The following is a 25,419-nucleotide window of genomic DNA, read 5'->3' on the forward strand; positions in this document are numbered from 1 at the left end:
ATAATGAACACCAATATGGCAGTGTATATTTTGAGATATGTATACACCGCTTGTATGTCATTGACCAAACTCACTCAGTGGAACAATCTAATTCAGAAATATGTACATTGTAACAATATTTCCCTAGTATGAGAGGTGAAACTATAATTATTTCCCTTACTTGCATTGTTTGTTACAACAAGATTAAAAAAAGCCCCCCCCCCCACAAAAAAACCAAAACAACAACAACAACCAAAAGAAAAAGGGGGAGGGGATAATATGCACTTTCTCAATACATCTGCCCGAGACAAGCTGAAGGCAAGCTCCTCAACTAGCTCCTCATATTTGCTTAAAATTCACACTTCTGGAATCACAGATATGCAATGATGTAACACTTTTGCCTCTTGGATGCTTGGAGAATCTTATGTGGTGAGAACTTTATATTTTTATTGAGATTTTTGCACACTCTTGCCAACTTTTTCTTGGTAGTCTGACAGCCCATTTTGGATTGTGGACAAGCTGCAGTCCCATACACTCATCTTCATGTGGTCTAACTGGATCGTTCAACTATAAGACCAGTGTTGCCTTATCTTGCCCCACTCATCCCATTGAAATTGCCTCTACTTGCTCCGCGGAATCTATTGAAGTTGCCTCACTGGACTGTGTAGTATTATATATTGTTCTTGCCACCTGGGTTTACTTCTTCACGACACAATGGCTGGTACCCGGACAACAAAGAACCTCATTAAGGAGATCCTCCAGGATGATGAGGTACTGAAGGTCATGAAAGAAGCTGTGATACAAGCACTTGACTCCAAATTCCAGGAGCTCTTCACTAGACTCGAGGAACAGGCTGGGCAGATTCTTGATCTTCAGCATAAAGTAGACTCTTCAGAGCGAGATCTTGCTGCACTCAAGGTAAATGCTGAAAAGGATCGCCACCTGATTGCAAAACTGCAATCTGACCTGAACAATCAGGAGCAGTACTCCCGCAGAAACTGTTTGCGCATTTTTGGTGTCGCGGAAGCTGACAAGGAAAACACAGATGACGTTGTCTGTCGGATCGCCAATCAGAAGCTCGGAGTGGAGCTACGACGAGATGACATTGATCGCAGTCACCGCGTTCAGCGACGATCTCCACCGCCAGTCGGATCATCCAAGCCGAGAGCGATAATTGTGAAGATGACATCATACCGACTTCGCCAACACCTGCTCACGAACAGAAAGAAGCTGAAAGGCACCGGTCTGAGCATCTGTGAAGACTTGACTGACTCCAATCGATCTCTCCTCCATGATGCCTTTCTTGCCAGTAGAACACAGAACAGCAAAGTTGTCTCCGCTTGGTCACAAGATGGCAGAATCATTGTATCAGTGAGGACATCAGACGGAAAAACAATGCGCAGACAAATTCACAGCAAAGCCGATCTGACCAGGTTGTAAGCTACGTGTAATCTTTGTATTCATAAACATAGTTTTGTGCAATGAAAATAATAACACTAGTTCTCATCCTAACTTTTAAAGGTCCAGTTTACCTTTGGGAGCAGTGATTTCAAAAATGTTCAAGATATCACATTTGATGCATATGTGTAGGTCTGTTGTATCATAAAACATCCTACCATATGAAATATTTGCAATAAAACCTAAAATATAAGGAGATATCAGGGTTTTTCTCAGTAAACCGTAACTGTATACGGTTTAGTCTGGAAACATTTTTATTATAACTATTGTTCACATTTTGTGCATTTAACAACACTTAACATCGATTATACGGATTCAAATTTTGACAGTGGTTGTTTCTATCCCTAACTCACATTTTAGAACTATTTTAAAGCACTAATGCTTTCATCTGCAAATGGTGAATTATGCCTTTAACTAATCATTTTTGAAATATGACAACCCTCCAAGCATCATTTTATCTTCGATTGGTATTTTACTCCTTTTTCTTGTGTGCTCAGGTTGATCTATTCACCTTATATGTATATGTATATTTGTATTTTGTGTGCAATCGTGTGTAATGTCGTGTAAGCGTAGATTTCTAGGATGTCTCGATGATATTGACTTTGATACTCTTAATGAATTTCTATCACCACCTGAATCTGAAATAAATAATGATTCACTTCAAACAAATTGTACACCGGAGGAGTTTAATGACTTTATTGAAAATAGATATTCTAATGATGATCTCAGTAAATATTTGTCATGTATTCATATTAATGTGAGAAGCTTGTGTCATAATTTTGATGATTTGTCACTTTTTCTATCTTCTTTGTGTATGCAAACAAAAATTGTTGGCATCAGCGAGACATGGATAAATGATAATTCCCCTTTATCACTGTGCAATATGAATGATTATGAGTTTGTTGGTAACAATCGCAAAACAAAACGCGGAGGAGGTGTTGGATTATATGTACACAAAGACATATCTTTTAATCGCCGTTGTGATCTTGATACCAATACTGATTTTTTAGAGAGTATTTTTATAGAAGTAACAAATTGCAATTTCTCTATTTTGATATGTGTTGTATATAGACCACCCAATAAGTCAGTTAATGAATTTTGTGAGTTTTTGGGGTCAATCCACGTCAAATCATCCAATTTTCAGAAAAGTTGTCACCCGACCCCCTCCGATTTTCTTAAAAATCGCACCAAATGTTCCCCAAAGTGTCTGACGGAAAATCCCAAAATATTTTGCCCCAAGGTCAATTGGTTGCTAAGATACAGCCTCGCATAGCAACCGGTGCGCATTCCAAAAAATTAGTTAAAAGAAAATTGGGCATTTTTGATTGACTGTTTTAGCTTGGATATTTATGCAAAAGTGTTCATTATCTGGAAATTGAGAGAACTTTATAGTCTTTGCAAGAAAAACTGACTGTGACGCGAAATTGACTTTTCGTTTACGTGCACGAGATCACCGAAAATGGTGTTAAATGTTAATTTTGAAAATTTTAATGCATATTTAGAAGCTAATATCTTCCACATTTCATCACCTTAGGTTCTAAAATATTATGCTGTTGAAGGCTTTGACTTGCTCAGTAATTTTGAAAAAAATCGGCGCATTCATGATCACCGTTTTTACGGAGAGCGCCCTCAAAGTTGACAAAAATGAAAAATGTGCCAAATTCAAGGTCACGGATCACCCTTCGTCCCACCTAGGAATAGCATCAATTTTTGTATTTTGATAGACATTTACCTATATTATCTTGGGTTACCAAAGAAATTTTGCTCCCGAAATGTTCAATGGCAAATTTACCTCACCGAAAATGGTCGTAAACGGCCAAATTCCCACGTAATATCACATATTGGGTTTAGAGGACATTTCAGATGTCCACGCTTTCAAAATGAAAAGCACTAGCCCTGTGATATTTGCAGTAGGGATAGTCTGTTATACATATTTTAGTAATGTATACCACAAAACACTTTTATCACATAATAATGACCTTGAAATTTAACCCAAAATTTGATAAAAAACAATAAATCGCTCCATTTTCCTCATTGCACTGCATGTAAGTGTGTTTTGAAAGACTTTTCACAGAGCAATATTTCAAGAATTATGAAAGCTGACAGCCTACAATATTAAGGTTCTAAAGTATTTGTGCTCTTCTTTCAGATTTAGTGTCAATTTGATCATGAATGTTATACCCTTGACCTTGAAGTACTTCTAAAAATAGCTGTAAATTTGTAAACTACAAAGTACACACACGACAGGTGTTTTATGGCATGATACACTTGTGATTCTTCCACAAACACAAAAGCTTTTTATAGTGTAAATGTTATATACTGGAATTAATCTATACATGCTTGCAAGATATGTTCCAATCAAATGCTTTGTTCTGACAATGACCCTCAATTTATGACCTTCAAAATCATGAGAAATGCCTATTCCTCTCCATGTATTAAAGTACGTAATAATAATTGATAATTATGGACATTAAAAAATTTGTATTCTAGCCTGTGAAACGCACATTAAAAGGACTGAGAGTCTTCTTTTTCGGGGAATTTGTTCTGTACCTAATGAAAACTTTCAAAATCATTTCAATTCTTATGTATTTTCTTGTTTTTGGAATTTCTTATGTATTTCCTTGTTTTTATTTTCTGCAGCATAACCATGTTTTTTTTATTGGAAATTGTCACAGCCCACTTTCCTACCATAACTAGAATAGAATTAACCAATCAAAGTGATAGATAGTAAAAATGGTCAAGTTTTTATGAGTTTCACCACAAAAAGTACTGTTTTCCATAGGAAATGCACACAAAATCACAAAATATTACCATCCCCATTTTTGATTGAAATTGAGGGTCATTGTCAGAACAGAGTAATTAATTGTAACATATCTCGCAAACACGTATAGATTAATTCCAGTATATAACATTTACATCATAAAAAGCTTCTGTGTTTGTGGAAGAATAACAAGTATATCATGCCATAAAACACCTGTTGTGTGCGTAATTTGTAGTTAACAAATTTACAGCTATTTTTAGAAGCACTTCAAGGTCAAAGATATAACATTCATGATCAAATTGACACTAAATCTGGAAGATGAGCAGAAATAGTTTAGCACCCTAATATGGTAGAATGTCAGCTTTCATAATTCGTGAAATATTGCTCTGTGAAAAGTCTTTCAAAACACATTTACATGCAGTGCAATGAGGAAAATGGAGCGATTTATTGTTTTTTATCAAATTTTGGATTAAATTTCAAGGTCATTATTATGTAATAAAAGTGTTTTGTGGTATATATGTTGTGTTCTTACTATGTGACAAACGACAATGGACACGGACACATCCAGTTAGTAGCCATCATTTATTCGGAGCCCGTCGTCATAGCAACCACACTATGGCAAGCCAACAGTGCATAATCATACATAACAACTCTCCCCCCTGCCAATCCAAAAATGTATTTTGACATCCGGTGTGAGGGTTTCCATAATACAATGTTGTGTACATCTGCAGTACCATGTTATTAGAACATGACATCACAAAAAAAAAAAAAAAAAAATTGTCTCTTACTTACAAATATAGCCCACAACTGTGTGATCATAATCAAATGTCACTTGAACTTCAGCAACATTGTTCCTTTTCTGTTTTGTTGACGAAAAAGTGCAAAAAGTATCCTTTACATAATAACAAAATTCTGTTTTTGGCTACTGCTCACAACTAACCGAAACAAGCTGTTTTCCAGCAATTGTATGCATACATTTCACATCATATTTTCTGTAACATACAAAATAAAGTACATGAACTTCAACTTCCACGTGTTGTTTGAGTTATCTTTTTTTTTTCCACAGTATGTATAATGATCCTGATTATCACAAAACTGTAAAAGAACCAGTAAATAGCATTATTCGTTTCCTTATGAATAATGTCACATTATAAGCTCAATGCTCAGTTTGCTATGTAAATTCGGAATAACTTCTACTGTATCAAACTTTTGGGGTGAGTGGATATGCGATATGTAACCAGTTCAATATCTTCAGCAATGGATATACATGTATGGTCCATTCAACTGACACAGAATACTTGTTCAAAACATTTGTAATTCCGTTGTTACTTATTTGCTTGTATACAAAACATCTGTAATCTGTTTTGTTGCTGATAATGTATGTACATAAACTACTAAACTTAACCAAAAACCTCGGGATATTACTTCATATCCAGCTAAATATAACACCTTTTTCTGTTAACATCGAAACAACAATCATCTGAATGATTTAAACACCAAAATTAACTCCTTAATCACTGAGTTGTGATTTAACATCCTTCTTTGTGTTAACTCCTCTACGCCTCTATTCAGAAAGAAAATCTATCTGGTGGTTTTCTCTTTCTCCGAGACCTTCTCAACACTTGTGTAGGAGACTGTTCTACTTCAGCTCCTTGTACATCAGGTTTACTCTGAGTATCTACGTTGTCTTGTTGACGTAAGGTTTCAGGTACTCGAACTGGTGTGTTTTGAGAACCCAAGGGATGTTCTTCTACAGACCTAGGCAAGACAAATGTGTCCCTTAAGACAGAACTGCTGGGTCTTGAACTGTCTGGGTCTCGTGTAGGATCAAACTCTTTGTTCCCTAACTGACTCTGATCTTGTGAGTCTTCTTCCGTTTCTAATCTAGAAAGCAACTGATCTACATGCCTTCTCCAAAATCCTGTTTGTACTTGTACTTTGTACATGAGCGGACCTTCTCTCTCTACAACCACTCCCGGGACCCATTTACGCTTTCCTGTGTAGTCCCTAGCGAGTATGGATTGTCCTACTGCAAACTCGCGCATTTTGATTGCTTTGCTGCGCTTATCTCTGAGAGATGCCTGGTAATGCAGCTGTTCAGCATATCGACGTTCGATGTTAGGACGCAAGTTATCTAGTCTCATGCGCAACTGCCTTTTCATGAAGAGTGAAGCAGGTGATTCCCCCGTGACACTATGTGCTGCATTGCGGTAGGCCAGCAAGAATCTATCTAGCTTCGCTTGTGCAGATCCTCCATCAGATCTTGAGGCGCGCATGGACTGTTTGAGTGTCTGGACAAAACGCTCTGCTTGACCATTTGTACTCGGATGGTACGGTGCGCTGCGCTTGTGCTTTATGCCGTTCATGTGTACAAACTCTTGGAATTCAGCGGAGGTGAACTGACTTCCGTTGTCAGTTACGATGATTTGTGGTAGTCCATACCTAGCAAATACGCTTCGGAGAGTATCAATGGTGCGCTCTGATGTGATACTCGGCATGATGAATACCTCTGGCCATTTCGAGTATGCGTCTACTATGACCATGTAGGTGAGACCTTCGAATGGTCCGGCAAAGTCCACATGGATTCTTTCCATCGGTTTGGACGCTGGAATCCATGGATGTAAGAGTGTTTGCGCTGGCTGATTTTGCACAACCTGACATGTTTCGCATCGCTTTGTGCATTCCTCGATCTGGGAATTGAGGTGCGGCCACCATACGTAGCTTCGTGCGATTGATTTCATTTTTACTACTCCGAGATGTCCTTGATGCAATTCCGCAAGGACTGCCTTCTGCATTTTGTGAGGGATGATGATTCGCATTCCCCACATGAGTATGCCTTGCTCGATTGTGATTTCTGTTCTACGCATAAAGAATGTCTTTAGCTCGCTTTCTTCTGTAGGTAGCTGCTTTGGCCATCCATCCAAAGTATATCTGAGCACTTTGGACAAGATCGGGTCTTTGCGCGTTGCATTACGCAATTCCTCGTGTGTTGTCGGTAGCATGTCCACATGACAAACCGAAACATTTCCTGGTTCACGACCTTCGCGTTTCTCGTTTGAGTCCGGTAGCCTTGAAAAGCAGTCTGCATTTGCATTGGCCTTTGATGTGCGGTAGCGTATCTCGTAATCAAAACCTGCGAGGTACATAGCCCATCTTTGCATGCGTTCCGCTGCTAATGTAGGCAAACTCTTGTACGGGCCTAGCAGTGCTGTGAGCGGCTTATTATCGGTAATAAGCGTAAACCTGCGGCCATAGATGTACATGTAGAACTTGCGAAGCGCGAATATGATTGCTAACGCTTCTCGCTCGATCTGAGGATATTTTCTTTCCGTTTTCGTGAGCGACCTGGACGCAAACTGTATCGGTCTCTCAGTTCCGTCTGGTAGTACGTGCGACAATACTGCGCCTATGCCTATCGGACTCGCATCCGTTGCGATGGAGATCGGCAACTGTGGATCATAGTGGATCAAACAATCTGACGCTTGCAGCAGTTCTTTCGAGCGTTTGAATGCCGTTTCTGCTTCTTCGCTCCAAGCGAACTTCCGATCAGATTTCAAAAGATCTGTGAGCGGGGCGATCACGTGCGCTAAATTTGGAACATACTTGCGATAGTAGTTCAACAACCCTAGGTACGATCGTAACTGCGACACATCAGTCGGTCTAGGGAGATTCACAATCTGCTTCACCTTCTCCTCAACAGTGTGCACACCTTGCGCATCTATACGATGTCCTAGAAACTCCACAGAGTTGCACTCGAACTCGCATTTCTCCTTTTTGAGCTTCAGACCGCGTTGCTCTAAGCGCGTGAGCACTGCGTCCAAATTTCTCATGTGCTCTTCTTGCGAACTACCCGTAACGAGAATATCGTCTAGGTACACCTGTACTCCCGGTAATCCTTGCAAAACCTGATCTATCGCGTTCTGCCAAATTGCCGGTGCTGTGGTAATCCCAAACACTAGTCTATTCTGCTTGAACAAACCCTTGTGTGTTGATAGTACTAAGTACTGTTTGGAGTTTTCATCTAGTTCCATTTGATTGTAGGCATGGGCTAGGTCTAACTTCGAAAAAGTTACTCCTCCACTCAGACTTGACAAAATGTCATCGACATTTATGTTGGGTGGTGCCACTGAACTAAGCACTGGGTTGACGGTGCACTTGTAGTTTCCACACAGCCTAACTGTTCCATCTTTCTTAGGGACAGGCACTAAGCCTGTGCTCCATTCACTGTGTTCTATTGGTGTAAGTACACCACACTTCTCCAATCGGTCTAGTTCTTGTTCTACCCCTGCCTTTAGTGCATACGGGACTTTGTAGGGCTTAGTCCTGACTGGTGTAGCATCATCTTTCACCCTTATGCTAGCCTTTGCATGGGACAATTTACCTAGCTGTCCATCGAATAGCTTCTCGTGTTTCTGAACTACTTGATCGCTTAGCCTATGCACGTTCACTTTCTGGTCCAATGTACTAGTACCAAGACTTGTCTGGACTAACGACTTCCAGTCTAGTGGTATTACTCCTAACCACTCACGACCTAGCAACATGTACTCTGTACATTCCAGTACATACAGGGCTAGTCTACCTTGGTACGTTCCATACCTAACCTGGACTTGGACCTTACCAACAGGCTCAACTGTTTCTCCTGTGAAACTCACAAACGACTTCTCAGTCTGGTCCATTTTCAAGTGGGACAAATGCTTTTCATAGTACGACAGTGGTATGATGCTTACGCTTGACCCTGTATCGACTTCCATTCGTGTCAATTTACCTTCAATCTCAATGGGGGCCAAAATAGCACCACTCTCAGTCCTAGAACTGGACCTAGTCCTAAACTTAGAACTACTCTCAGTCCTCAACTTGAACATAGTGCGATCGTACTCAACATCACTTTCTTTGTCAGAACAATCACGCTCACTCTCAGTCTCACTGTTTCCAGACATATCATTGTATTCACGACTTTCCTTTACATTATGAATACCACCTTTCCTTTTCTGTCCTTCATTTCCTTTAGGCCTACTCTTTGACTTAGTCTTGGATCTAGAGTCTGTGTGTTCTTTGTTCTGATTTTTCATCGGTTTTGGCTTACTCCGGCACTTCCTTTCAATGTGTCCTTTCTTCTGACAGCATCTGCAAGTTGCTGACTTAAACCAACACTGATCAGGTGCATGGTTCCTCCCACAACGATAGCACTCGCGTTGTTCCTTCCTCCCGCGGTTACCGCTGCCTGTAGAACCGTGCGACTTGCCGTAGACCGCATTCACAGTGGTGCTGGTCCTGGTTCCTGGTCTAGCGCCGCTGTAATCTATGCCATTCCGCGAACTCTGGTTCCGCATAGCACGGGCCTCTCCCGCTGCTGTTTCTCTCTGTAGCGCGTAGTCCACCGCTTCTCTGAACGAAAGTCTGGGTTTTTCCGTTGCTTTTTCCATTAACTTCAGCGAAGTTGGCTCGTGGGAAATGCCACTGATGAATCTATCGCGAAGCTGTTCATCGAGCTTGTCCCCGTATTGGCAGTTCAAGCTCAAATGTTTCAGCTGAACCACGTAGTCACTCGTCGACTCGTCGGGCGCTTGATCACGACGGATGAACTTTCGTCGCTCCGCTACAACCATGGGCGTCGATTTCAAATGACGTCGCAAAACCATCTTCAGTTCGTTATAGGACTTCGATTGTGGGGTGGCTGGTGCTACTAAGTCTCGTACAAGACTGTAGTATTTCGGTCCGATAGAATGTAAGAACATGGCAGTGACCTGCCTTGCTAATGCTAGGTCCCGCTCCTCAGTGCGATCGCGTGCGCTCTGTACTGGCTCATCAGGCACCGCGAGCCCATTTGCTAATAGGTAAAGTTCGAACCGCTCGACGTAACAGTCCCAGTCTTCCGTGCTGTCGTAGCTGGAACTAAACGGTGGCAAAAATACCCTGTTCTGCCCCAAATTTGCACTCGCCATTGTGCTAGCTGCACCCCTACAACTTAGAGAGTCGAATGTCACAAATATCCCGTCCTCGTCGCCAGTTTTGTTGTGTTCTTACTATGTGACAAACGACAATGGACACGGACACATCCAGTTAGTAGCCATCATTTATTCGGAGCCCGTCGTCATAGCAACCACACTATGGCAAGCCAACAGTGCATAATCATACATAACAATATATTACTAAAATATGTATAACAGACTATCCCTACTGCAAATATCACAGGGCTAGTGCTTTTCATTTTGAAAGCGTGGACATTTGAAATGTCCTCTAAACCCAATATGTGATATTACGTGGGAATTTGGCCGTTTACGACCATTTTCGGTGGGGTAAATTTGCTATTGAACATTTCGGGAGCAAAATTTCTTTGGTAACCCAAGATAATATAGGTAAATGTCTATCAATATACAAAAATTGATGCTATTCCTAGGTGGGACGAAGGGTGATCCGTGACCTTGAATTTGGCACATTTTTCATTTTTGTCAACTTTGAGGGCGCTCTCCGTAAAAACGGTGATCATGAATGCGCCGATTTTTTTTCAAAATTACTGAGCAAGTCAAAGCCTTCAACAGCATAATATTTTAGAACCTAAGGTGATGAAATGTGGAAGATATTAGCTTCTAAATATGCATTAAAATTTTCAAAATTAACATTTAACACCATTTTCGGTGATCTCGTGCACGTAAACGAAAAGTCAATTTCGCGTCACAGTCAGTTTTTCTTGCAAAGACTATAAAGTTCTCTCAATTTCCAGATAATGAACACTTTTGCATAAATATCCAAGCTAAAACAGTCAATCAAAAATGCCCAATTTTCTTTTAACTAATTTTTTGGAATGCGCACCGGTTGCTATGCGAGGCTGTATCTTAGCAACCAATTGACCTTGGGGCAAAATATTTTGGGATTTTCCGTCAGACACTTTGGGGAACATTTGGTGCGATTTTTAAGAAAATCGGAGGGGGTCGGGTGACAAGCACTGGATGATTTGACATGGATTGACCCTTTGATTGATATTTTGGATATTGTAAAAAAAGAAAAGAAAATATTTTATCTAATGGGAGATTTTAATATTGATTTGCTTAAAGTAGGGCATGTGCAATATGTAAATGAATTTGTGGATTTGTTGTTACTGAATTCTATGCTACCTCTGATTCGTCATCCTACACGTGTATCTGACTCATCCGCTTCATTACTTGATAATATTTTTACCAATGATTCTTGCCAAATCCAGTCCGGAGTTATTCTTACTGATATATCAGATCATTTTCCTGTTTATTGCATTTGTAAAAGTGTAATTTCATTTTCAAAAAATGAGCAAAGACAAGTAAAGAGGGACTTAAATGAAAATAATATCATATGTTTTTTAAGATCACTGGAATCTATATCATGGGTATGTGATAGAGATGATGGTAACATTAGTTATAACAATTTTTTTGATTTAGTTACTGACAAGTACAATGAATCCTTTCCATTAATTTCAACTTGTTTTAAACACAGGAAAAATGATAATGCATGGTGTACAAAAGATATTCGTAAACTGATAAGGAAGAAATGTAAAATGTATAAATTGTATAAGAAGAATCCGAGTGATTATCGTAAAGCTGTTTATAAGATATATCGAAATAAAGTGACTAATATGGTAAAATTAGCTAAAAAGAAATATTATGAGAAAAAGCTAGCTGACAGTAGTGGAAATAGTAAAACGACATGGGATGTGATAAATACTGCCTTGGGGAAAAAGTGCAATACGAAAACAATTATCAAATCTATTAAGTGTAATAATGAAACAGTAGTAAATAGTAAAGAAATTTGCAATTTGTTGAATACATTTTTTGTCAATATTGGTAATGATATTAATTCTTCTTTTGATGATTCACATGAGTATGATTATCTTCAATATGTTACAAAAGTTGAGTCAACAGCATTTTTCAAACCAATTACTTGTAAAGAAATAATTGATATTGTAAACAATTTTAAGAATGATGTAAGTGCTGGATATGATAATATTGATGTTCGTATTGTTAAAAGAGCAATTCATTTGTTATGTAATCCCCTATATGCAATATTTAATCAGTGTATGGAATCTGGTATTTTTCCAGATAAATTGAAGATAGCCAGAGTTGTACCAGTTTTGAAGAATGGTTCCTCTGATGTAATGACAAATTATCGTCCAATATCAGTTTTATCTGTTTTTTCCAAAGTTTTTGAAAAATGTATTTCTACTAGGCTTGTTGAATTTCTTACGAAGTGCAATATCATTAAGAAAAATCAGTATGGATTTAGACCGGGGCACTCCACATCTTCTGCTTTGATTGATTTTATTCATAAGGTGATCTGTGCAATAGATAGCGGAAAAATTTTACTTGGCTTATTTTTAGACCTCAGCAAAGCATTTGACACACTTGATCATAATATTCTTTTAGCTAAATTAAGTCTATATGGATTTCGTGGTGTCACTTTCAAACTTTTGAAAAGTTATTTGAGCAATCGTAAGCAGTTCGTATCCATTGATAAGAATATATCAGATTACAAAAACATAAGATGTGGAGTTCCCCAGGGATCGATCCTCGGGCCTATTTTATTTCTTTTGTATATTTAATGATTTACCCAATGTTTCTAGTATTTTACAATGTATTTTATTTGCAGACGATACAAGTATATTCTTGTCTCATGATAATATTGATTCTCTGCAAGAGGTTTTTAATAAGGAATTGCAAAATGTTACTAATTGGCTGCGAGCTAACAAATTATCAATTAACATATCAAAAACTAATTTTATGATATTTACAAAGAAAAAATGTAACACCGACACTGTATTCATTAACATGTGTGGTTCTCAAATTTTGCAGACACCTTCACTGAAATTCCTTGGCGTGCATGTAGATAATAAATTGAATTGGTCGAATCATATTAATTTTGTTTGTAATAAATTATCAAAAAAATTGGTGTAATGAATAAACTAAGTTTTCTTCCAAAGTCTGTTTTAAAATCAATTTATAATGCCATAATTCTACCTCATTTGTACTATGGAATAACTGTCTGGGGCAATGCTCACGAATGTTATATTCAAAGACTTTCAGTGCTTCAAAAACGTGCAATACAAATCATTTCCCATGCCTCTTTTCTTGCCCACACCCAACCACTGTTCCTATCCCTGAAGATATTGCGGTTGAATGATATGTACAAATATCAAGCTGGAATTTTTATGTATTTGTGTAAAAATCGTTTGTTACCAAAGACTCTCTTAGATTTGTTCACTTTTAATAATCAAATTCATAATTATAGCACGCGATCCGCCAATGATTTTCACCTACCTCTATCTCGTACTTCTTTTTATCAAAGATCTATCATTTACATTGGTCCTACCCTGTGGAATTCTCTCCCCTGTGCAATTCGTAATGCTAACTCTTTGAATTCGTTTAAATCTGGTTACAAAAAAGCTCTTCTCAATAATTACAGCCAACTTTATTAAGGTAAGGAGTATGTTTTTTATCCCCTATGTTTCAAGACATCCTGTATTATTGTCATTTTATGTTTTGCTTTGTCTTGTCTTGTCCTGTTCTAATGTTTTTACTTTCATTGGAACACATTATATAAATAATTGAAATTGAGTGAATTTTTCTAGGTCAGCTATAAATAAGGGACATCTCCTTTCTGGCTGCTACCTACCATAGCATATTTGTTAACCTATGTACGTGTAATTGTCAATCTATTTATGTATTTTTGTTCCTTTTCACTGTCTTACTGAAATGTTTGTAATCATATCCGAATATTGATATATGTAATCGTTTTTAATATGTTCCTTGCTTTGGTGAAATAAAGAAACTTGAAACTTGAAACTTGAAATACTTGAAGAATCACAAGGTGTATGTCTTGTACACATTACATGCACACAAATGCATGGCGCATGTCCTGCCTCATTGCGTGATGTAGAAAGGTAACACTTTCGCATCTGTATCGTGCAGTAGGCAAATGTACTATCCACCAATCTATGTAGATTGGTGTAGGGGAGGATAGGAGTGATTCTTTGGCTATAATTGGTGCATGTGTTTACTCCCACATGGGTGGTGGGAATCCACATAAAGGTTGTCACTGGAAACAAATGGAATGTCCGACCCTCCCCCCCCCCCCCCCCCCGCAAAAAAAAGGCCTTCCAAACAGGCACGCAGAAATATACATACATCCATACATATACATACCATACATACATTTTGCTTTGTGGTTTGAGGCATATTAACCATCACTTCTTTGTGTCTGTCTGTCTGTCTCTCTATACCCACCTCCATGCTCATCCCATCCCCTTTTTTTTTTGTTATTTAAACCATCTGTAGGTGCCAGCAGTGTCTGTTCAGAGCACGTGGCCAGCCAGTCTCCGCCGCCGCCTACCCCACCGTACATCTCTGACGACAACCCCACCAAGATACCTACTCACAGCCATATCCTCATCAGCAATATGGCCATGGGACTGTCCCTGGCTGCCGGGATACTCATTGCTGGTGTCATCCTCAGTGCAGGCTTCATCCGCTGGTTGAGATGGCAACAGAGGAGGAGGAGAGAAAGGTCAGAGGGGGAAAAACAAAAATCTAGTCCTAGGGCACCCACACCAGCATGCTGGTGCATACCTTGATGGTCCTGTCTTTATTATTTATTGTTATTGTTATTATTTTGTTTTATTTATACAGGGTGGCCCCGTCAGTAATCAAGTACTGTTTTTCAGGGGGCCCTGTAAACACATACATACAAAATAACAATCACAACAAATGACATAAACATAGCTCAATACATTAAACAGAACAGAACAGTATTTCATGAAAATGAGGAAATGAAGAATAAGACTAAAAGTAACAGTTTGCCACCAGGATTGAACAAATAAAATCCAACTTAATAACTGAGTTTATAAGAAATGGACCCCCCATAATAAGTGTGAATATATCATATCAAAATATACTTGCCTGAAGAAAAAAATAACACAACCATTACAATTTTTCTATTGATAAACCAAATCAATAACTATTATCTATCCTAAACTCTCAATTCACTTAATATACATTATTCTGTTCTATACTTCAAAATTCAACATTCATTGATAAAAATGAAAATCAGTAATAAACAACATTAATCATTATACATACAGTGAGATGAAAACCAGAAAGTTGCAGTCAGGGAAAAAAGTTGATGGACAGCCAGAGCAGAGATGCCAACTGATACTTTTTGCAGTATTTTGTACTCTTGGGTGGCAGGCTATTCCATCACAGTGTTGATGATGATGATGTTCGTCCTTCGCTGGCGAAGACGACCACAAATTCTAGTAACAATACATTCCGTGAGTGAAATGAGGGAAGTTGTGACTTGCGCGTGAAATTGGATTAAAGTGAGGAAGAGTTGCGCAGGGTCGTCAACCTCACTCTCTCGTCCTGGCCCATCTATTTCCAGCGGCAAGACTTACTGTATACGCCGAATATTTCGCGAGGTTTTTATTTTCGTGAATTTCACGAGTCAGCTGCTATTCGCGAAATTAAAAAAACACGAAAATATTGACTCTAATACTGATATGAATGTGATGAATGTGTGAACATTTCTCCATGCAGTACACGACTCCACGGTCGTGAATTTAACCACTCGCAAAATTGTCGGGAAGTCTTGATTTGCGAAAATTTAGACTCGCAAAATATATGGCGTATACAGTAATCAAGACGGCTGGAGATAAATCAGGATGCAGTGGATGGCCATCATTGTCTTACGTGTCTCACTGTGCCCTTGTTGCGCTCCACAATGCTTTGCTGTATCCGCCTTCCCGCCCGTTGAACCAATCTAGTGGTTTCCTCCGCGTGGTTCGCCGGATCCACTCTTCGCATGCTTGAGTAGGTAGATGAGCCTTATGTCACCAAGAGTTTGAGACCCTTCGGTATCCCTCACGTGGTTACTGTTGCATGCAAACAGCTACTCGTTGGGACTACATGTGAGAGTCGGGTGCGGGTGTAAAACTATAGTAGTTATAGGTAGGTGCCATGTAGCTCCAGTCAGCGTGTGATGATGAATTGCTTGATGACGTCGTAAAGACAGTGCGTGGATCATCATGAGTAACTTCCGCTAGCGTGTTACACTGAATCACTGAGAACAAAGCTGTATTGACTGTAAGTGGTGACGTCACAATGAGGTTTGTTGACTGGTTGCGCACTAGTTGCGCACTGGTTGCACGTGTTTCTAACGTATACACTGTTACTATTGTTACAAAAAGCAGAGTTGTGGTGCAGTTGTCCTTTCCAAAGTACAAAGTTCTTTAACCCGGGTGACATCACAACGGTGGTTTGCGTCGCAGCTGGATGGATAAGTGTGCGTTGCGTGAGTTTCCAGAGCAAGAGGCATCTGTTGCCAGGACTTGATAAAAACAAGTTGTTATGGCTTGAAAGGAATCTTTCCAGAGTCCAACAATCAAAAACCATACAAAAGTATGATAAAAGTGGTGATAACTCACTCAATATTGTTCCGAAATGAAAATTGACACCTCCAGAGAATTCCAGGCTCCAAACTCTTGAAGGTTGTGTATTTTCGTTATCAGCTGATTCTAGGAAAGTAGAGTTGATGTCAACTGAAAGGGCACGTTTACCATATACAACAATTTACAAATTTGTTTCTTCTACTGCCCTTCACTACAAAGTAAATCAGCATCCCGCAAAAAGTGGTGGAAGTTATTACCCAGAGCACCATTTCAAATACTGAGAACAAAATACATTCTTACTCTGGGCATTTCGCACTGTCTTGTTGTATTACCAAGTCCCAGGCGACCACAAAGCCCTCATCCAAAGGGATGATTGTTGAGTTTGTCTAAGTAGCGTCAACTTGGTAGGGTCAGTATTTTGTGTGTATGCCATTCTGGTTTTCATCTCACTGTATGTTTAAATATGTGATGTTATTAATTTCTTTGAAAAGATGTCAACTATTTGTATGATGTTGCCAATGTCTGCACTGTTTTTAAAGCAACTCTACTTTGAAGACAAAAAGAAACCACAGATGTAATGTATTTTGTTTGCTTTGAAGAGGTACAGACATACAAAATGTAGTTTGTGCATTTGATTGATTTTTTTCTGTGCATCTACATCCAAGAAGTGATTTCTGCAGTACTTTCAAACTTCAATGAATTTCTTTCTACAATATGTGAACAAAGAACAAGCAGACATAGCATAAGTAACATTTCCCCAGATGCAGCTGTATAGCATGCTAAGTTTGTTTTTTATTCAGCACAGAAAGTTGCAGTAAGGGAAAAATGGTGATGGACTGCCAGAGCAGAGATGCCACCTGAAACTTTTTGCAGTATTTTGTACTCTTTTGTTGTTGTTTTGCTTTGATTTGTTATGTTTTGTTTTATTTTTGCCAAAACTACCACAGGTTTTTATGGGGAATACTCTTTTTCCACCATGAACTTACTATGCCTCTTCAGCCCTCAGTGTATTGTAATGTTGTTTACAAGGTTGGCATCCATGCTAGGGCTATTAACAGCTTTCTTGCAGAAAGACCCTTGAAGCATGCTTTCCTGTATATATATACGCTCATCCAGTAATCATTTCTTTTTGTGTGCAGGTTGCTGAGGCATGGGGAGCCGGCATCAGACCAAAGTGCAATGGAGGAATTCCAACAAATGATGTGAGCTGACTGTCATTGAGCGTCTGCAGGAAGAACAGGATCTGTTAACTCCTAGTCACTGTCGGTCAAAAGGAACTGTGGATGGAGTTGATACAGAAATATCAAACCTTCTTCTTTTCTAAGTGGTGAAGTATATGGCCCGTGGGAACAACATGAACCATGGTCAATTGAATGGTCACTGTCACAGTCATCATCGTATGATGATTATCAAATTGCTTTTTACTTCAGTTTATATTTGTTTCTGTATCATGTACAAATATTGAAAGTGAAAATTGCCTCTCAGTGCATGCATAAGTGATTTGAAGAGTTTGGATATATCCTTGAAGATGGTAATTAAGATATTTCATGAATATTGTTCTTATGTGAAAGATCTAATTCATGAAGCAAAAAAAAAAAAAAAAAAAGAAAAAAAAAAGTGAGAATTACCTCTCTCATGGCAGTAGAAGGCATGCTTATTGACTATGCGAGAAGCAGTGATGTGATGATTCTGTGCCGTTTGGCCTCAGGTCTTTAATTTCTTCCCATTTGGAGGAGTCTGCCACTCTGTTATTTTTGTTGTTGTAAAATTAAATGAGTTTCTGTGCAGATAAATGATTCCAGAGAAAGGGTCCTTGATCTCAGACATTTAGTTTTAAAAAGTTTCTGTAATGACCCGGTATCACGGGGACACTATGTGATAGAAGGATAGCCTGATTGAATCAATCCTCATTCGCCGTCCAACGGAGTACATTAAAAAACCACAACAAGCAGGCCTGCTAGTTCTAAGGAATTTGCTTGTCAGGAAAGCATCACCATATTCAATATTGTGTTCATTAGTGGGATAAAGTTGTTTCCTACATATTTCCATACTGCATCTCAATGTATAAGAAATATAAAAAGGTTCATTGGTATATCACAACTTGAAAAATATGTTCTAAATTACACTTATATATTCGTGTGTGCATTTACAACCTAAAAGCATGAATGGAATATCCATTCCATTCATGCTTTTAGGTTGTAGAAATTTAGGTACATGAGAGTTTTGCAATACTCATGATGTTACCATCTTGTAGATATGCATCTTTACTGTTGAATGGGCTAAGGATTATTAAGATATTTTAAAAAGTCAGCACTTGACCTTGCATACAGGTTGATTAAAGTTTGATATTTAGAAACTTGCCACTCCTTCTTCAAATGAACTAGTGCCCAAAAGAAAAAGTGTTCGAGTACTCCTCTGGCGTGGATATAGTACGATACAGTACATTTTACACTTGGAAGAGTACTTGAATGCAAATGACAAAGATGCTTTGATCTTTCTAGAGAAAGGCCAAGAAAATGTAATACAGTTAAACTCGCATAAGTCGATCTTCTCGGGACTGAGCAAAACACATCGACTTAGGCGATTTTCGACTTGTGCGTAATTCGAAAAAAATCGACTTACAGTTACACCACACGTACATAATATATGATGTACATGTATGTTGTCTACTCTGAAGCCGAGAGTTGGAGCGGTGTGCCACAGCACGGGTCGCCCGGCAGGGCCCCAGCTAACTTTGTATGGACAGTGCATTAGTATTGGCACAGGTCCAATTACTTTACACCCTTGTTAAACCTTGGGGAAGTGAATATGAACGACATTTGAGCAGTGATTGATTCCAGTTTACCATACCGTGACTTGAAATGCGTGTAGAGGTGCAATTCTGATTTACCCGTGCCCGTAACTTTCCCCCTACTTTCCGCTGTGAAAGCTCAGCAGCTTCATCCATACCGTACCACTCCACTGCACAGCGCTGCATAATGCCAAGCTACACTGCAAAGCTCAATACTATACTGTACATGTAAATGAACGCATGTGTACTGTACGAACGCCTTACTGCGAGTGGAGCAATACACAGCCCAGTCGCGGTACGTACGTACGTAGCGCGACAGCTGACAGGGCTGTACCAAAGAGATTTTCCCCAGTGGAGGAGAAAAATCTCTTTGGGCTGTACCAGCGGACCTCCAAACACGAAGAGAGTTCAACGATCGCATGCGGTGTGATCGCTTTGAATTTTGATACTTTAGTTTTTTTTTTTTTGGGGGGGGGGTCACTTCAAACTCATCTGACAAACAAAATAATAATGAGTAATAAATAATGAATAATAAATGATAGTGATTTATTACACGACAAAATCTTATTCGACTTAGGCACAGTGAATTCAATGGTTTTTCCGTGAAAGTGTTCTTGGAATTTCATCGACTTAGGCGAGTATTCGACTTACAAAATTCGACTTGTGAGTGAATTAATACACGTAAGTCAATGGGGAAAAATCGGGACTTTTTAAAATCATCGACTTACGCGATTATTCGACATATGCGACGTCGACTTAGGCGAGTTTAACTGTATATATATATTTTTTTATTTATTTATTTATTTATTATTATTATTATTATTATTATTTTTTTATTTTTTTTTTTTGGGGGGGGGGTATGCCTTGTGTACAAAGCAAATTAATATATCTTAGCCCAAAAGATGTCATGTGACCAGAACAGCTTTGTGCAATGTCTGTGAAAAGTCCCTACATTTGAATGAGACATCAGTTATCAAGCGATCATATTTTTCTTGTTCGTTCTTGGCTTCTGCTCAAAGTCCAAAATAATTTTTTTTTTAAACCATTTTGTCTCTACATTGTATTATCTACTAAAATCATTTTTTCCCCTTCTCTCTCTATCTCTTTGGGGAAACTCTGTGCAAAGTATCTATGAGAGATTGTCTGCGCTAGCTTATTTTAGTTGATTCATTTCGTCTGTGTTGACATGCCATGTTAATGTAAAAGATGTCGTGGCTTCATGTTCTGAAAACTGCAAAGAACCATTATTAGATATATAAAAGTATATGGTATGGGCATACTGTGTGAAATGAAAATGCAAAATAGGAGGACATATTATACTGCATTCTCATATTACTTACAGTGTACATGAAAGATACATATATAGTGAGTATATTCCAATTACGCATCAGTATTATTCAGATAGATATATTCAGATTCACTCCTTTAACATTGACATAAATGCAAATTTTGCATCAAATATACTAGTGTGATGCCTTTAAAGGACATCAGAATGAATCAAACATTTACAGTTTGGTATTGGTCTTTCAACGATGAACAAACCTTGTATGCAGTGAAACTCATGTAAAAGAACTGTAATATGCATCAATAATTGGAAACAATAATTGTCATTAGTAGCAAGTATATGCAGTTAATCTGCTATTGAATGTAACCGAGGGGCTGTATTCCGTATTCATCCCCTTTGGAAATGTGAGCATTTTTTTTTTTTTCTATTGAAGTACTATTAAAGGTAGTTGCACATGACTGCCCCACAAAAATGTGTCAGGTTAATATATTTAAAGTCTTCCATGATGGTTGTTCCTTTGTTTTTTATGTGTAACGTTAATATGGTTGTTTCATTGTGTTTTGCGAGGGAAAAAAAAAGAAAATGTCTAGTTAATGTCTTGGCGAGGGTGAGGGGTGGAAATTGGGAAGCAAGAGAAAAATCTTGACAATCATGTCTGCTATCATTTGCAATAATCAGTTAGGAATAGGAAGAAGGTAATAAGCTTGAACTCTGGTAGGTTTTTCTTCAGCTAGAGCCTCACTGTCTGGGTGGCTTGCGAAATATTTGTCATTATCCATGTACTATAACCGCTTTTTCTTTCAGTTTCCTCTGTATTATTATTATTCTTTTGTTTGTTTGTTTGTTTGAATTTTCTGGTGGAAATTGACTTGCTGTGTCCTTTAAGATATAGTGTATGAAAACCCTGATGTCTATGATATGATTTTGAATTTTTGAAGTTACTATGTCAGTCTAACACACTTTGTATCTGCATTTAAATCCACTTAGACCTGCATTGTTTCATCAGAAATCACATACACAGACACTCCCTGATTAATTTGATGGATTTTTTTTCTTTGTTTATTTTGACTTTAAACAGAAAAAGTGGCTGGTCACGTTTCATGGTTTTACATTCATGCGCCATAGCATGTGTCATCCCTGTGATAGTGAAATTGGTTGTGCTCAGATATCCTCTAACCTACAGTATCTGGAGCAAGGCCTCATCAACACCCTTTGCCACCTGTCAAGTTGGTTTGTGTACAGATGTCTGTTCCTGTCTTGCTCTGAAGGTCACGACATTCTCCATGTTAAAGCCATCAGCACAGAGTATCTACACAGTAGTGGTGTCAGCCTGCAGCCCCACAGAACACAACAATAGCAATATCCTCTACACTGGCCACCTCACTCAAACTGCGTCCTCTGCCCTACATATCACGTAGCGCGTGACTTCAATTGTGTACTACAGTAATTGTCCACTCCTATTACCGTATGTCCCCCACAAAAATTAAAACGGGCCCCTCCGCAATGATAACTTTAAAAATAGTGAATCTATCTAAATATGAATTCAGGGTATGAAACTATAATTCATTGCCCACATCTTACAGAAAACCCCATTTGATTTGCTTCAGTGGTCAAAGAGAAATGAGGAATTTTGTAAAGGATGTCAGGAATCTCTTCCCTCCAAGTTTTGTCTATTGCATTCACAGACAAGAGAAGAATCAGACTCGTACATGCTTTCCAACAATCCACATTTCTCTGTGACCGCTTAACCAAATTGAATGGGGTTTTCTGCAAAATAGAGCTAAGATGTGATATTTTAAGACCCTGAAGTAGCATTAGACAGTTTAATCATATTGTTATCAATGCGAAAATCTGATTGTAATTTTTTTTGGGACATACTGTATAATAAACACAATTCGATCAAAAATTTTGTTACAGCAAAGTTGTTTTTTGGTTTTTTTATTTTTTATTTTGTGGTGTTTTTTTTTTCAACGAGCATGCCCAGTGGTGCTATTGTCGTGGCGATGACCATGTCCATATTGCTACATATTTTACTCAGTGATACCCATATATAACACATACATGCCCCCACTAACAAAAAAAAAAAAAAAAAAAAAGCTGTACCCACCCCATTTTTCAATTACCTGTTACTCCAATATACATGTATTTCTTTTCTTTTTTTGTAATGGCAACACTTTTTATATTTAGAATCTATCTGTATTGTGTATGATGATACTACTACTCTGAGTAGATGTATATAAAAAAGATTTGTACAAAAGACACCTTGTAAACCACAGTGTCTATTCATTTATGAAAAGTGTGAAATATATTCATGTAGGTTCTGTCGTGTTATTTACTATAAGAAAACAATGTTTAATGTATGTGAAAAAGAAAAAAAGCTTTGTACTTGCTGACTAAACTGATATGTAAGATGCTGTACATGTATATTCCTGGAATCTATTTTTGAAATAATAATCTTTAGACATGTATGAACATATGTAAACCTTTGGGAGCTTTTTGCTGAAAGAGGAGAATTTTTCTTGAACAGATGGTTATCCTGGAATGTGAATAGTCGTTTGACAGTAGCAGATTGATGGAAATCTCAGTGAAGTTAGACAAGCACCATATTTAAGAAAATGAAATTTTTTTGAGGTTGGTATTTCTGTGTATATGATATCATATGACCTCACTGAACCACACCATGTGATTTCTGTTACATAACAATTCTCACTTGACTGGTACCCCTTCCACCTGTCCTTAGGCAATAAACAAAAACATCTACCCAATAAATACATACAAAATACATTAATTTCTTGGAATGGCAATAAGGCTTTATATCGTCAAACTGTGAGTATGCAGACAATTATGTCATACTTTGAGTTCTGCCCAAAATTTCACTTAGCTGTTGCATAGATGTCACTGTCTGCCCTCAAAATGTCTTTTGATAGGAGATTAACTCTCCTTCAGTTCACCTATACTACATTGCCAGCAGACATCACCTGAAGCCGCGTTTGAATGGTCTATATTATGCTTTTTTGTCAGTGGAACATGCGATGTAAAACCATACGGATGCAAGTTTCCACTGTCTTTAGCTCCAGTTTCAAAACATACAGTACATCATTTAGTTGACCGAAAGATCGGTCTGTATCTGGTCACCGGGGATATGTTCTGCAGAGACTGCCTCTGGCTTCACAGCATCCCCTCCTATTCTACGGAGGAGAGCCGATAAAGTCATAAAATAAAAAATAAAAAACGACTCCTGACAGACAGATTTTTTCAGTCTAATCATTTAGCAGATTCCAATGTGTGGAAACTCTTGGTGTGTACGTAGATTGAACTGTAATTCAAAATCATATCTAAAAAACATGTAGGATTTGTAATTGGTATGCACATCCAGGATATTTGAGCCATTGATAAATTGTTGTGAATGTCACTTTGTGGTGATAGGCTATGAATGTGGCTACCATACCTACGCTGGATCTGAGATTTGATGCAAGAGTATTACACAAGGGCAAGAGAAATGCAGTAGTGAAAATAAAAATGGTGCTCATAATACGACCAATTTGATTTTTAAGGCAAGACATTTTGAGCTAATATGGAAACTTTGAAGAGTGTTACATTTGATACTGATCAGTTTGTTCTATTCCTATGAATGGCGCAAGCATAATATATTGGTGAATTATGTTTTCATTCCCATTGGCAAGCACTTTGTACACAGTTGTCTTGGAGTGGAGAAAAACACCCAGTGATGTGGGTATTTTCTCCAGTTTCAGTGTGCAAAGAAGGTGCCCAATTTCTGTCTGTTTAAGGGGAAATTCTCCATTCCTCTCCGGTCTCCAGCAATCTTGTTGGGCTGTTGAGCAAATCTCGGGAGAGAGGTAATGGTTTGGGCAGTCACATTCACATCTGTCACTGCGCATTATTCCAAGGCTTCAAATGCGTCCACCTTGGCTGGGTGCACAGTTTGTTTGAGTGTATTCTGTCCACCCCTATACGGTAACTTGTGAATTGATCATGTATCAAATGTGTCCCCTTGCAGTTTGAGGAGAGGGGGGGGGGGGGGGGGGAGGTGCAGGGTATAGGTCGTAAAGCTACATAGGATTTTATTCTGGTTCTCTACTAGATATCAGAGTCAGGTGTGCTCACAGAGAATTACATGTAGTATGTGAATGCACTCATTTTCACACATCTTATTAGCATTCCTGTTTGATAGAAACATAATGAAAGTGAACACACCTGTGCTTCTGTGTTGATTTAGCATTGCATTGTTATAATCTTGAAGCTAAGTGTAGGTGCAGTTAAAGGAAGATGAATGATGCCTCCCAAATGCAGTTTTGATATGAAACAAAAAACAACAACTGTAAATTGTGTGTACAGTGTATCACCAATCCATTACGCTGCTTAATTGCAGAAGTTACCATGGTACATACTGTATATAGAATGTTTGCAAGTTCATTACATTGTCACCGTTATGGGTTACCTAGTGGGGTCAGTCAATGTTGATGTTTTTATACCATGGAGACTACAGCCCAAGAAGCATCTATAGATATTGATGTCTTTGCAAGACCAGTCAGCCTTAATAGAGGTTCCCTTATTCTGATTGTTTCTACAGTGGAGCATCAGGAGTTTTTATAGTACAGTGAACTGTTAATAGCAAAATCCTTAACTCTGCTGTATCAAAACTTTGTTAATACCAGTGTTTGGAAAAGAATGAAGAAATTGTGAGGGTAAAAGTTCTTGTTATACTGAGAATTTGTTAT

General features: G+C 38.4%; 2 protein-coding genes across 4 annotated transcripts in view; both read left to right on the plus strand.

Annotated features, from left to right (window-relative positions):
- LOC140236658 (uncharacterized) overlaps positions 1-19,579 on the plus strand; it is a 46,629-nt gene extending 27,050 nt beyond the window's left edge. For 2 of the 3 annotated variants that reach the window (XM_072316577.1, XM_072316578.1), the window contains 2 exons: positions 14,497-14,725; positions 17,744-19,579. In XM_072316577.1, coding sequence (XP_072172678.1) covers positions 14,497-14,725; positions 17,744-17,810 — 296 coding nt within the window. In that variant the 3' untranslated portion in view covers positions 17,811-19,579. The remainder of the gene's footprint in view (positions 1-14,496; positions 14,726-17,743) is intronic. The other variant, XM_072316579.1, reaches the window with a different exon arrangement.
- On the plus strand, positions 694-1,419 carry LOC140237029 (uncharacterized). The gene has a single exon (XM_072316971.1). It carries the CDS (start codon positions 694-696, stop codon positions 1,417-1,419), a length of 726 nt encoding a protein of 241 aa, XP_072173072.1.
- Positions 19,580-25,419: the final 5,840 nt, after the last annotated feature.

The sequence above is a fragment of the Diadema setosum genome, chromosome 13 (assembly GCF_964275005.1).
Source record: "Diadema setosum chromosome 13, eeDiaSeto1, whole genome shotgun sequence".
Lineage (NCBI taxonomy): Eukaryota > Metazoa > Echinodermata > Echinoidea > Diadematoida > Diadematidae > Diadema > Diadema setosum.